The following is a 13133-nucleotide window of genomic DNA, read 5'->3' as shown; positions in this document are numbered from 1 at the left end:
CCATCTTTTGATACATCTATTATTTACTTATTAAGATAGAAGCAACAATAAATGTGAATGTGCACAGTGTGACAGGCTGCGGTTAACATGTTGGATATGGAAGAGCTGGCCTATAAACCTGCACACACACTCACTTTCAGAGGGATAAGCATGTTGTTAATCTGCCTTGCATCCCATCAAATAGGCTGGTGGATGACAGCTGGTGAACTCAGTCTCCCTCCCACGACAAATACTGGGTTGTGAGCCAATCGAAAAGTAAAAAGTGGGTCAAGCTCACTAGATTATACTCCCATCAATGATAGAGACATGGCTGAATATTTGCTTTCCTTTGCTTATTGCTGTTTGTCAAACATACAGTAACCGCCCCTGGGCCAAAGCCTCTTAGAGCCACTTACAGTGATTATATTAATCAGATTTATTGGTGTTTGTGAATCAAATCCCTATGAAGGATGTATTTAGCTGATGAAAACTGGAAATCCTTTTTCATTTCTGTGGCAGCTGCAGACACAGTCATCTGATGATAGAGTCTGGTGATTTCAACAGGTTTTATTCCAGCAAACAATTATAACACTGCACAGTGGTGTGATATTTATTTTGGAGGAGATGTGTTAGTTTTTTGTTAGGGTTTTGCCAGAAAACCTTTCTGCCACCGAAGAAAATGCCACACACAGTGGGGGAAAGTAACAAAGAACAAGTTTGTTCTTTGTTAGTTCTCTCACTTCTATATAAAACACCAATGTATTTGGTCCATTTTAGATACAAATAATTTGTTCTGATAAATCAGAAAAATTGTGAAAGAAACTATGTAAATACTAGTTTAATGAACAGCACGTGTAGCACCTGGTAATGTGCATTATCCCCATAGAAGCTACAGTCTGAATATGATATCCTAAGACCCAGTGAGACAGTCAGTTTTTTAAATCTGTATCATCAATTCCATGAAATGATGGAATGGGGTCAGGAGCCTTGTTATTGTACACACTGACTCACCAGCTTCCACTGGAATGAATACACCAGCATGCTTGCAAAACGTACTCACTGTTACATTAAACAACATGTGTCGCACATGTCAACAGTTCCAAAAACCTGGGGACCCAATCACTGTGTGAGGGCACTGTAACTAATGTTATGTAACCATGAGGTAATATTCATTGTTAACCCTCTCAGCCTGGGAAACCTGAAGGCCTTGGCAGATGTGTTTGCGGTGATTTCGTCTTTGTTTGTTAAAGTTCTACTAAATTGATGAGTTAATTACATAACACACAAACTGTATTCAGAGCACTGTTCAATGGTAACAGCAAGCTGAACTGGCCTCATTGTCACTGAAATACAATGCAATGAAAAACAGGCCAAAAATGAGGTGATAGTGGTGAGGAATGGATAACAAAAAGCATATTTGTAATGCTGCTAAAATTGAGAACAAGTGAAAATATGGAGTGAAAAAAGGGAATTAGGAAGTGTTTTCATCCTTGGTGTTTAAATTGCCATAAAACTGAGAGAACAGTATCTCTGGTCACGTTTTATTGTCTTAAAATAAATAAAAATCATGTTTCCCTTTAGCACAATTAAAATTTTAAAGGATTTTGCCAAGTAGTAGAGCACAGTGCTCTTAGTGAACTTTTCATTATGAGCTTCCACATCCTTCCAGGATCTATAAAAGGTTAAAGACCACATTCCAGCATTAAATGATTCAGAGAGGGAGAGTCTGATTTCATCAATAAAAGCTTTCCATTCATCCGCAAGAGCATTAGTGAGGTCAGTGTAAAGTGAGGTGGAGTGATAAAGTCTAATTCAGAGGGGGTGTTTCAGCTCATCCCAAAGGTGCTGAATGGGCTTGAGGTCAGAATGCTGACAGCCAGGCATGTTCTTCCCCTCTAAACTTGGAAAGTGTTTTTATAATGGATAACATCGTTTCCACACCCCAGATGTGGATGGATACAGTTTTCTGAAACGTCACTGCATAGTAACGATTCCTGTATTTGTAACAGGGAATTTGGGATTAAATTGAACACCAAAGCGTATCATAAACAAAACAAAGATTAAAAAAAAATAAAAATCGGAGATAGCTGGTGTTTTAATAACAGCAACAAAACACAAGTTCAGTTAACTTTAGTAAACAAAAATCCAATCCTACAGATGGATGAGTGAAGAATGAGAAACAGCGATTAGCTTACGAGTTTGGTTGTCTTCCTAAGGCATCCATCTTTTTGCCACGGATAATTTACATTCTCCTGGGGAATTCCAAAGATGTTCCCAGAGCAGATAGGACATAATAACCAATTATTCTTGTGGGTCCCCTCCCAGTTTGATAAAGTCACGAGGAAAAGACATGGCAGAATCGCTGTGCATGTTTAATATGTGTATTTAATAAAAACATGAAAGATCTTGTGTAAGTTTTACAAGCTTAGAAATATTGTGTTTGTTGATATTAGTAAAGATCAGATCACACTTCATGTCCACATTTATGGAAAAGCCAGTAAATTAACAGTGCCTTTATTTTTTATTTTTCACTGTATGTCTGAAATTCATTAATTCAACCTCAAACATTTTTAAAACTCAATCAGCTGTACTAAGCCACTGTTGCGCAACAGCTAATGACCTCCGACCTGGGTTTCAGGAATATGTAACAACGTTTGAAAGTCAGGACTGAGTCACTGTTTGGGCAGCAACAATAAACTCTCTCTATTATTTTGGCCACATGAAAAAGTTTGGATACCCACATTGACCTGTCAAAAAGCTTCAGTGTAGTAAACATGGAGGCTTATATAAGGGCTTATAGAGGCTGTGGCCACCTGTGACCAGGTAATGGGAGGTAAAACACAACATGATAATATGAACAACCTCATTTTATATTTCACGCACAGGGACAGTCATTAATTGTATACATTGTACATCTCCTCAATCCTTCGTTAGAAATGTTGTGGTCAGTGTAGCCAACAGAGCATGATGCAAACATAAAGCAATTTGCTCCGCAGTTCATTCACCCACTTATTGAACTCATTCCACTCAACATCAATTCACACAGAGTTTAATCTTAAATATAACACACGCCTTTCCCCCTAATTTATTATATTATCATATTAATGCTTTTAATGCAGATATTGTCACCTTAGCTGTTACCATCGTGCGTCCGATGGTTTAACTGTAAAACAGGTGAGTCTTGGGTCAGTGCTGCTGCATTATGTAACACTGTATGTGCATGTGTGTCACATCAAATGGTGTAGTCGTTAATGAGGGGTAATAAGTGAGACAGATGGTTTTGTGGTGTAAATTACACACTGACTGAACAGGGCAGTGACCAAACACGTCTCTTTGTGTTATCCTGTCTTTGTTTTTTTAAATCCACCGTTATAATTGGGCTTTGTGGCCAAAATTTATCTGCAGCACTCTTCCGAAGTAGACATTTTGCTGGTAACCTCGGCAGTATTGCTCAATAACACACATGCATGCATGGTGCATAAATGAATAGAATTTCCCCCCATATCCACCTCAGAGGCAAATATGTTGCCAAAACAATCTGGGAACATTAAATTTCCACGTGCCATCTGCTGTTAGTTGCACAACAACCAAAACAGCTGCTGGTTTAAGATGACAAGATGGCCACCACATGCAGCTGTCTATAAATAGGAACAAAGCTTTATTCGTTCAACGTGAATCAGTCTGACCTCCTGCACCAACCGCAACTCACATGCATGTTAATCATCAGAGAGGGACACAGAGTGTTGGTTTTGCCAGTCGGGGAGCATTTGACGCCTTGATGTTTGGTGGGGAGGGGGGTATCAGTGGTTCTTGATGCCTTCAGTTTTACTCATAGGTCATGGAAGCACCCCCACCTCATCTGCCATTTTCCACGCCTCTCATGTTGTCCTCCCATACAGTCTCTCACTCCCCACTGCAAGCCTCAACAAGGTGCAGCCTAAATTTAGTTTTATATTGATCCACACAAAGAAACTCAGTGGCTCAAGCTTCTCATGGGCTCTGAAACAAAGGTAGCCTTTTCAAAATAAAACAAGGGGCTCGAAAAGCCCACCCCAAGCACTTACATTGTTTTACGGACAGTACTTTGGCTGATTAGAGTCTTCCATTCTTTATTGAAATAATTATGTGTCTGAAATGAAGTACCTTTTGTATCTTTCAGTGAGAAAAAGCATGCACTGCCCCTTAGAAACCTTCAGTCTAGCCACAGTTTAATGCTGAGAAAGCTCCTCTTTGCTTTGAATAACTATTTGACTTTAAATTAACCTGAGTATTATCTGAGGAGGATCACACAATTTGCTTGAATTTGACTAGAAACAATAGAGATTCATAAATATCTTCCTTTTACCCTCTTATTATTTTGATCCCTTAATTTAAAAAACAAAAAATGTTTTAATCCGTCTCAGACGTGTGGATCCTGCTTTAAAAGCAGGATAATGCGTTTCACATGTGTTTCTGCACATGAACTCCTGATTCAGTTTTTAGTGATGAAAAATACACAGTGCTCCACAGAGGGCCCTAAAACCTTTAGGTAGCCTTATGAGGTAGCATCCTGATGTTAAATGGATTCCCCAAGTACAATTCTGGAAGAAGAAATACGTCTTCAAAGCTTTTTTAAATGGTTTTGATGGCAAAAAATGGACGTGGGCATCGGTGGTGATAACAAAGAGATAGATGAAAGTTTGGCCTAATCCCCATCTTTCAGTGCCAGCAAAGGTCAGAATCATGTGCTCTCCCACCCACCTTCACTGGTACACACATGAAAGGGACTCATATACAAGCTAGCATGTGGGAAACAGCTGGGAAGCCATCCTGAGGTTTACCCATGTGACAGGGGGTGTATGTGTGTGTAAATGTTTGCATATTTGCTTGTTAACATAATGGTTTGATGATTTTATGGTACTAATCTGTGCTTTGCGTCTCTTATCGGAGCGTGGGATGACAAGTGTTTGGCCGCGTAAATTTCATCCAAAAGACACCAGGCTTTCGAGAATCATCGAGAAACAAGGTTGAAGAGTGCAGGAACATTCGATCATTCGTAGCACACAGTACAGTTTGCTGGTGTTGCTGACACTGACTCTATTCCAATGGCATGCTGCACCTACTCCAAGTGCTCTGCCACTGTTTAAACATGATCTCCTGTTTTGCCTTTGGTGTTTGGCTTCAGTCGTAACGAAGTGTTACTTTAGTTCTGGCAGAGTCATGCAAACTGTCAGCTAATCAGCATCAGCACCTATGGTATAGCATAGTATTCTATGAAAGTTTTTTTCTCATAAAAGTGAATCAACAATGAAGTTCACCTACCACTAAGTATATAGTATACACTACAGATTTTATTGTGCTGTGTGCATGCACATAGATTCATGTGCTGTACAGCCTTTCTTCAGTAGTAAGCATGTTTGTCTCTCTGTGACACATTTACTTTGTTCTTCCCTGTCCAAAGACATAAATCTTCTGTCCTGTTATGTAAGTGTACTTTGTTGGAGGTCTTAAATTCTTCTGAGCTGCAATTTGTGGTACTTAGACGTAAAAATGTCAAACAAAAAACCAACATGGTATTCTTCAAACGGTTCTGTACTGTACCTCTACGGAGTCCCATAAACCACTGTAAAATCACATTGTGCGGGTTTCAGCCTGGAAGAAACAATGCTCCAATGTGCTGGGTTCATTTACAGCAGCTTCTCCTATTATACAATAGGGCCACAGTGGTATTTATGCGATACAGTGTTTTTCAGGTAGATACTATCCTGTTTATTCATGCCTACGTTTCACCAAAGCTGCACAATGTGTGTCAGAAAAACAATTAGGCAAGGTTTACTGTGCAGGGGGTTGCATGCTTTTTCAGAGTAGGTCAACTGTGTAGCAAAGGAAGGAAAACATGACTAACTGCTGTTTTGAACAAAATCCATGAGTAGGGTAGATTGTATCAGGCTTGAACTCTGTACAGAGACCTATGCTTTGGCTGGAGAATCTCAGTGTGAAGCCAAGCTGCCCTAAAAATCCCTGAAAATCACTGAAAACAAAAAGAGAGCAACTGAGGGTCTAAGAGTGTGAACTGCACCTGTAAAGCAAACAGTATTCAACCCCAAAACCAAGAAACCTACAGAACCTGATGCAAAATACAGACAAATTGAAAACATGCTCAAACAACTGACAAACAAAAGCACAAAACACAATAATGGCTGGTTCTAAACTGCTGGAGGTGCACAGTGGATCATTTTGAGGTTGCAGGTTCAGTCGCTGACCTACATGTACAACCTGAGCACATACAGAAAAATGTGACACAGGAATGTTTGAATATCACAGATTATCAAAAGCATATGCGATTCACGTACAGTGCTCAGTGCTGAACGAGGCACCCTAAGGTGATTTATGTTGCTCTCTGCCGGACCTGAACCTGAGCGGGAGGCAGGCTGATGCAGCTGCGTGTGCTCCAGCAGCTCAGAGGCTTGTCAATCCCAAACACCTGTCCCATGGTGGAGAAATGTCTTCACTTAGAAATGTATTCATTTTACTACTGACTTGCTTTTGCAACTTTTTTGTAGTAAAGTAAAAAGTGATATACATATACATATACTGTAACTAAGCAAGGTGCTGGCTGCGTAGACACCTGCCCTGAGATACTGAGCCAGGCTAACTGTCTACCCATGTTTGTGCTCACTATACACTTTAACTTTACCAGGTAAAACACATCAGAGAGCAGCAGCCACAGTGAAGAAAGATCCTCTATCACCTTCCTTATCTTAGAGGTTAGTGACTGTTAGCAAAAAACATTTTTGAAGACATTTCTTGTAGAGTTTGTTTGTCTAAAAGGATTCCTGTTGTCATCTGTTGACGCTTGCATCAATTTTATTCATGAACTACAACATGACAAGGGGTATTTTCATTTGTTTGACCTGAGAAATATACATGGGCACATACACACTGAGTGCATGGAACTGTACATTACCATGTGTTTTAGGTGGTGGCTTTGAGGGGTCTACTCCACCTATCTAGACATTCAAGCACAGTGAAATGAAGTATTGTTTTGATTTTGATCATTTCAAGAGCTCCATGTGATGCTTCTGGACTTGGAGCTATTTGGTTCTTTCCATTAAAAAAAAAAAAAAGGCTGATTAAACTTCTATTATTTCCACAGCCAAAAATAATTTCTCTGTGACCTAGTTGACTGTGGTATGCTGAGTTGCGTTTAGAGCCTGGCCTCCATCACTGTCACAGAAATACAGCTGGATGCTTGTTGAATTTCAAACACAGGTGATCCTCTTTAATGTAAATGGTGTTTCCCCAGGCAAAGTTGGCCGACATATCAAACAGTGATCAAACAAGGTTTGAACAAAAAAAGAAGATGGAAAATGATTAAACACAGAAACACACAAAGGGACCATCCTCCACCACCACCGCTATGTCTCAAAGGAGATGCTTTTGGTTCTAAGTTTACACTGTGTACAAATGTCTTGCTACTGGCAAGGTGATATCTTCTCTGCTCTCTAATGCAGCTGCTGTGTTCATTTAACCCGCCCTTCAGCTGCAGAAGCTCAAACAACCCATGTTCAAATTAGAAAATGACAGAACGCACTCATTGTTCTATAGCAAGCCGATGTTGTCATTGGATTTTTCCCATTCCCTAAAATCCAAAGCCATTAACTGACTGTCTAAAACCACATTTAAGTTATAAGAAACATTTGCAGGTTCTCTAACAAACACCTTGGGTGTGATTCATCACTGAATCTGAGTCAAATCACAGTCTTGTAAAGACGTTTGTGATCTTTGAGTTTGGGTTCAAGTTATATGTAAAAGACTCCCAATATGCTGTGTTTCGATTACGTCACCAAAGCTGCTGAGCAACCTGACTCAGTAAACAGTCAACAGTATGTATAATTTATTGTCTTGTTCTGCTGGAAATATGATTACAATAAGATATACCAGAGTAAAAATGTGAAGATTTGTGATGACTCTGTCTAGATTTCTGAGGGTTTGTTATTATATAAGCCAACACTGGCTGCTGATGTTCTGTTCTTGTTGAAAAGAATATAAATTACCTAAAGTTAGACAAACAATTAAAAAGCCACAGTTGGTCCTTGTGTTAGTAAATTTCACTCTCAGTAGTTTCCTTGCAGTAAATACACACATCAGGTTTGCAGTCATAATTCAAAAGAGCTTAAACAAACCTTCATGGGACGCTTCAACCACAGCGTTCCTTCAGAAATCCCTCCATAAATAATTTTATGAACCTCACTGATGGTTATGCAATGCATCTTTTTCAGCCTCACAACACATAGTGTGCAGACAAGCAACGTTACATTGGCATCTCCCTTAAATTCTACTAGAGATGTTAAAGCAAACATAAATTCACGTCAGACTTTTAAAACAAATGAGCAGTTGTGTCAAGCACCTTATTGGGTCCAACCTTAAAACTAGTTACTTACAGCAATTTCCAGCAGTATTTAGCAAATACTGTACGTGTACTCTGGGTTTTTACCATTTTCAGCTTATGGAAGTTGACAGTACCACTAGAGTGTGAAAATGTAATACAAATCCTCAGATCATAACATGTCTTACTCAGCATTAGGCAAATAGAACCCCAGGCGAACAACTAACTTTTTCACAGTGCCATCATTTAACAAAAATGAAGCTGAACCTCCCATGATTCAATAGCTTGTAAATCCACCTTAAGTAGCATTAAACGCTGATGATGAGCAGCAACTTCCCCTCTTAAGTCCCGTGGATGTAAGGGAGTACTTGGTATTGCCCATATGGTTTTGTATGATTACATCTTTGTTAAATAAATAATGGCACTGTGAAAAAGCTACCTGTTGTTGTTCATCTGAGGTTGTTTTTGCCTGACGTCTGTCCCTGTGTACCTGTACAGAGAGTAGCTACACCGGAGGACGTGGAAAGTAGCTTCACAGGAGTAACAGTTATTAAAAGTAATGACATTTTATTCATGTGAGCATTGGACATCAGATGTACACAATATACAAATGGTGCATTTTGTAGTAAATATACTTTCTAGAGACAGCAGCATCAAAATTGGCATGTACAAAAATACACATTTGATTTTCCCACACAACATACCATAGAAACAAGGTAATATATATATATATATATATATATATATATATATATATATATATATATATATATATATATATATATATATATATATATATATATATATATACTTTTGTATCATAAATATGAAGAACTATACACGTTGAACACAATTCACTGTAATGGAAGATAACAAATAACAACAGACCATAAAGTACTTTTGAGTCAATTTAAAATGGCAACAAATTACAATGGCCTTATTCCAGTGTGGAAGTGTTACGTTAAGTTCATAATAACACTGTGTTAATTCTCATGAAAACTCCTTTTAAATTCTAAGAAAACATTATTTATAGGTATGTTTTATATGCATACTTACATATTTTTCAGTACATTAATGCAGAGTGAAATAAGGTCATTTATTGTAAAGTGTCACCAAAAAAAAAAAGCGCGCACACACACACACACACACACACACACGCCGTGTTCTGGAAATTCTGTCAGACCAAAACTGTTTTGAAGTGCTATGAAAGCAACAATAAAAGAGATTTCTCACATCACATTTAACAGACTTTCTTTTACACAAACTCAGTCACTTAAACACACTCACACCAGCAGTTCTTTCTGCTTCCCCTTCCCCTCTTATCCCTCCACGGTCACACGGATATAAAGCAGAGCTATAGAGGACAGCGCTGTGGGCTGTTTGTCAGGAGATTTGGCTCATATGAATAAATACCAGCCTTACTGATTCACTGATTCAATGGATAAACACTTCAGTCTCTGGAAGAGTAATAGTTCACTTAATAGATACACTTATTCATAAATGGTACAAATGCCATTAAAATATATATGTATACTGTTTTCTTAAAGCACATGTGTACATAGCAGGGGCTTGGCAGCTCTGGCATGGCAGCAAACATTATTGAAAGCGTATTTGTTGTATTTCCATTGAGGCATAGCAGCCATCTTTGCCATACTGTTGTCATTACTGCTACAGAGTGGTGTGTTAACCAACAGTTGTTACGGCTTAATCACCCACAAGTATGCTAATGTATAGCATGGTCTGAATTTTAATACAAATTTAGTGTAACTATTATAATTATCAGCGTTCAATACTGCAAAAAATATTTTTATGGCCTTGAACATTGTTGCGAGCTTTCAAAGTAAAAAAATGTGCTGAAAAAGCAGTGAGAAAAAACTTTTTTCAGAGGAATCAGAGATTTTGGCACAACAGCAGAAATGCTGACCAGATTCTTTGTGGATCCAGAAGCACAATTGACTGTTTCTTACCATCCTTTTGCTTATAATGAATGAAAGGACCAGCCATCACTTCTTTTTTTAACAGGTTTTGAGGAGCCCAGCTACAATGCTACAAAGTCATGTCACTGTCAAATACATTGAAGCACTTAAACTTCTTCTGTGAAATATTATGAATTATAACCAACAACAACAAACCTTTTAATCTGCTGTTTGCCAGATGTGTGATATTAGCTACAGTTTATGGCCATAAACGTGAACCGCTGCAGCTGTGCATCTGTACTTTAAAGTACACAAGTAAATCTTGTATGTACCATTATAATAAACTGCGATACTCCACTGATGCCAGAAGCAACGAATGAAAGAGCATAACAACATCAATAATGACAAGTTTCATACAACAGATCTGGTAAAAATCAGTCTTTCACACACAACGTTCATATTCTACACATACGACTCTTCTGCAAAAAAGAGCTGTTCAAAGTCGTCCACTCGTGGGTCGCTGCACCGTCTGCTCTGCCACTCTCTCTTCCCCTGCACAATAGCTAGTGCCACCTCCTGACTCCTCTGCAGACAGACATCTGCATCATCCTGTCCCTGTGAGGAAAAGTAGTCCCTTACAGTCCGGCTAGCGGAAGGAGAGAGGCAGAAGCGTGGCTGGATGTGGTCGGCCTCCACGCCTGACGCTGCCAAGGCGCCATCTTGGGACTGGTTTTTTGACGTGTGACGTCTGTCCAAAGTTAGGCTGGAGGAGGGATAAGAGTTTGCAGTGACTTTGGCAGGTTCAGATGCTCGGCGAAGGAGGGGAAAGGTCCCTGTGGGTTTGTGCCCCTCCATGGCTGCAGTTACTGAGTGGGACTTTTGCCTCTGGAGGACCAGAGTGGTGGAGCTTTGTCCATAGAAAACACCGAGTGGAGGCTGCAAAGACTCAGTTCCATTCTGCCTGTGTGAGACTTCACTTCCTGTGTGTGGTTTGTGGTTGTTAGATGAGGCCAAACTAAGGGGCCTGTAGGTACAGGTCTGGTCGTGGAGCTGCCTCAGCTCTTTGACTGTCAAAGGCTTCTCTGTCCCCCGGTAGAAAGGAGAACGGTTTCGGTGCAGCTGCAGCAAAGCCTGCTGGTAAGATGGAGGGCTGCTGGATCTCCGGTCGCAGTTCTGATTTGTCACCACAGCCTCCGGGGAACCGCCAGAGCAGTCATTACTGGTTGGGTGGGTCTTCCCATTTACAATAGATGAGTCCTCCTCTGTGTGTCCATTAACAGGCTGCTTTTGCGACAGGCGGCGGTCTCTCTTGAGCCAAGTGTTAGGGTGGAGGCCGTGGGGATGGGAGGGGATTCGGCTGGTTCGAGGGGACTGGTTGTGTTGTGGACAATGAGGTGGCACTTCCCTCTGAGACGGGGAAGCCTTTGGTGAGAGCTGGGGCCGTCCAGGATAGAAAGTGGAGAGAGAAGCTGACTCAGCTGATAGAATTGCCCCATTGGAGACGTAGTCAGTAGAGTACTGGGAGAAGGCGGAGTCTAAAGAACTGAGGGAGGAGCCCGTGGGTGAGGTAGCAGGGGACGACAGACTGGAACAGCTGGCATCCAGTCTCAGCGGAGGCGGAGGTGCATGCTTCGTCTTCCTCCGCCCACTGTTCTGAGCTTCAGCTCCTCTCTTCTCACACCCATCCTCTCCCTCCTCCTTCAGCTGAAGTCCATTCAGCCGTTGCTCCACAAACACCTCATCCTCATCCTCCCCTTCCATGGCAGCATCATAGCTTGCCTTCCTTACTGGAGGGTGATGGTTATCAGCATAAACTGCCACTTTGCCCGAGGGTGGTGTACTAGTCAGGGTCAAAGCCGGTTCTGAACTCCTTCTCAGCCTCCTGGGACCTTGCGACAGGCCGTTAGCCTGTCGGGTGCGATGCTGTCGAACTGCAGGGCTGAACCTTCTCGGTCTGGCCAATGGGGGGAGTTGCCGTAGGAGGTCAGTCTCAGGCTCAGGATCAGGGTCACAGTCACTCAGGGTGATAACAGAGTCACGGCTGCGGCTGTCCGGCTTGTCTTTGTCACGAAGTGGCAGCTGCTCCTGGTAGGGAGACTCGGGATCATCATTCAGCTCGTTCTCCAAACTGTCGTAGGACGAGTCGTTCATCTGGAAGGACGACACATCTAGGGAGGAAAACAGGGAGGAAAAGAAAGTGGGTGATAGATGAGGAAAGAAAACGCAGAAAAGAACATTAATATGAGATGTGGACTAAACAAGTGGAAACATCAAGAAAGTTTAACCCAAATATACACAGAAAATAACGTATGACTCATGCAAATATCCTGCAATTTAGTGTCCTGCCATGTACCAGCTACCAAAACCAAAGTTTAATTATTTACACAGCAACCAACATGCTGTGAAAAATACGTGACGTCTGCAGCTACATCTGTTATTTCTGTCCTGGTAGAAACCAAGATCAAATCCTGACCCCTGAGCTGAATGAACAAAGTCACAGTTCACCACTGGAGACGAGGAGAACAGAGGACAAAGTGTCGTCCTGCTGTGTGCTCATCGACCTCTGGTTGTTATTTATAGAGCGAGGCAGAAGCATGGTGATATTTATGAATCAGCAGATTCAGCACCTGTGACCCAGGCAATGTCTGAAATTGCTGCTAGTGAATTTACTGACCCAAATCGGCACTGTGAGCCGGTCAAGTTTCAAACCACCTTGTTTGAATTTTATGAGGTGTAACACACCAAACATTGTTGGTTAATAGGCACCTTCAGGAAACAGGACACAGTTCATATACATAGTTCCTATATATAGAATGTAATGAAATAAAGACTGAAGTAATGTAATCGTTGGGATCACGAGCTGATAGAAA

The 13133-nt window shown here is 40.9% G+C and overlaps 1 protein-coding gene across 4 annotated transcripts in view; it reads right to left on the bottom strand.

The window, feature by feature from the left end:
* Positions 1 to 9383: 9383 nt before the first annotated feature.
* Positions 9384 to 13133, bottom strand: part of arhgap20 (Rho GTPase activating protein 20) — a 44504-nt gene continuing 40754 nt past the window's right edge. For all 4 annotated transcript variants that reach the window (XM_067516384.1, XM_067516382.1, XM_067516383.1 and 1 more), the window contains one exon: positions 9384 to 12431. In XM_067516384.1, the coding sequence (XP_067372485.1) occupies positions 10726 to 12431 (1706 nt within the window). In that variant the 3' untranslated portion in view covers positions 9384 to 10725. The remainder of the gene's footprint in view (positions 12432 to 13133) is intronic.

This window comes from Channa argus, chromosome 9, assembly GCF_033026475.1.
Source record: "Channa argus isolate prfri chromosome 9, Channa argus male v1.0, whole genome shotgun sequence".
NCBI classification, from domain to species: Eukaryota; Metazoa; Chordata; class Actinopteri; order Anabantiformes; family Channidae; genus Channa; species Channa argus.
Note: the sequence above shows the minus strand (reverse complement) of the source record. Positions and strands in the feature narration are given on the sequence as shown.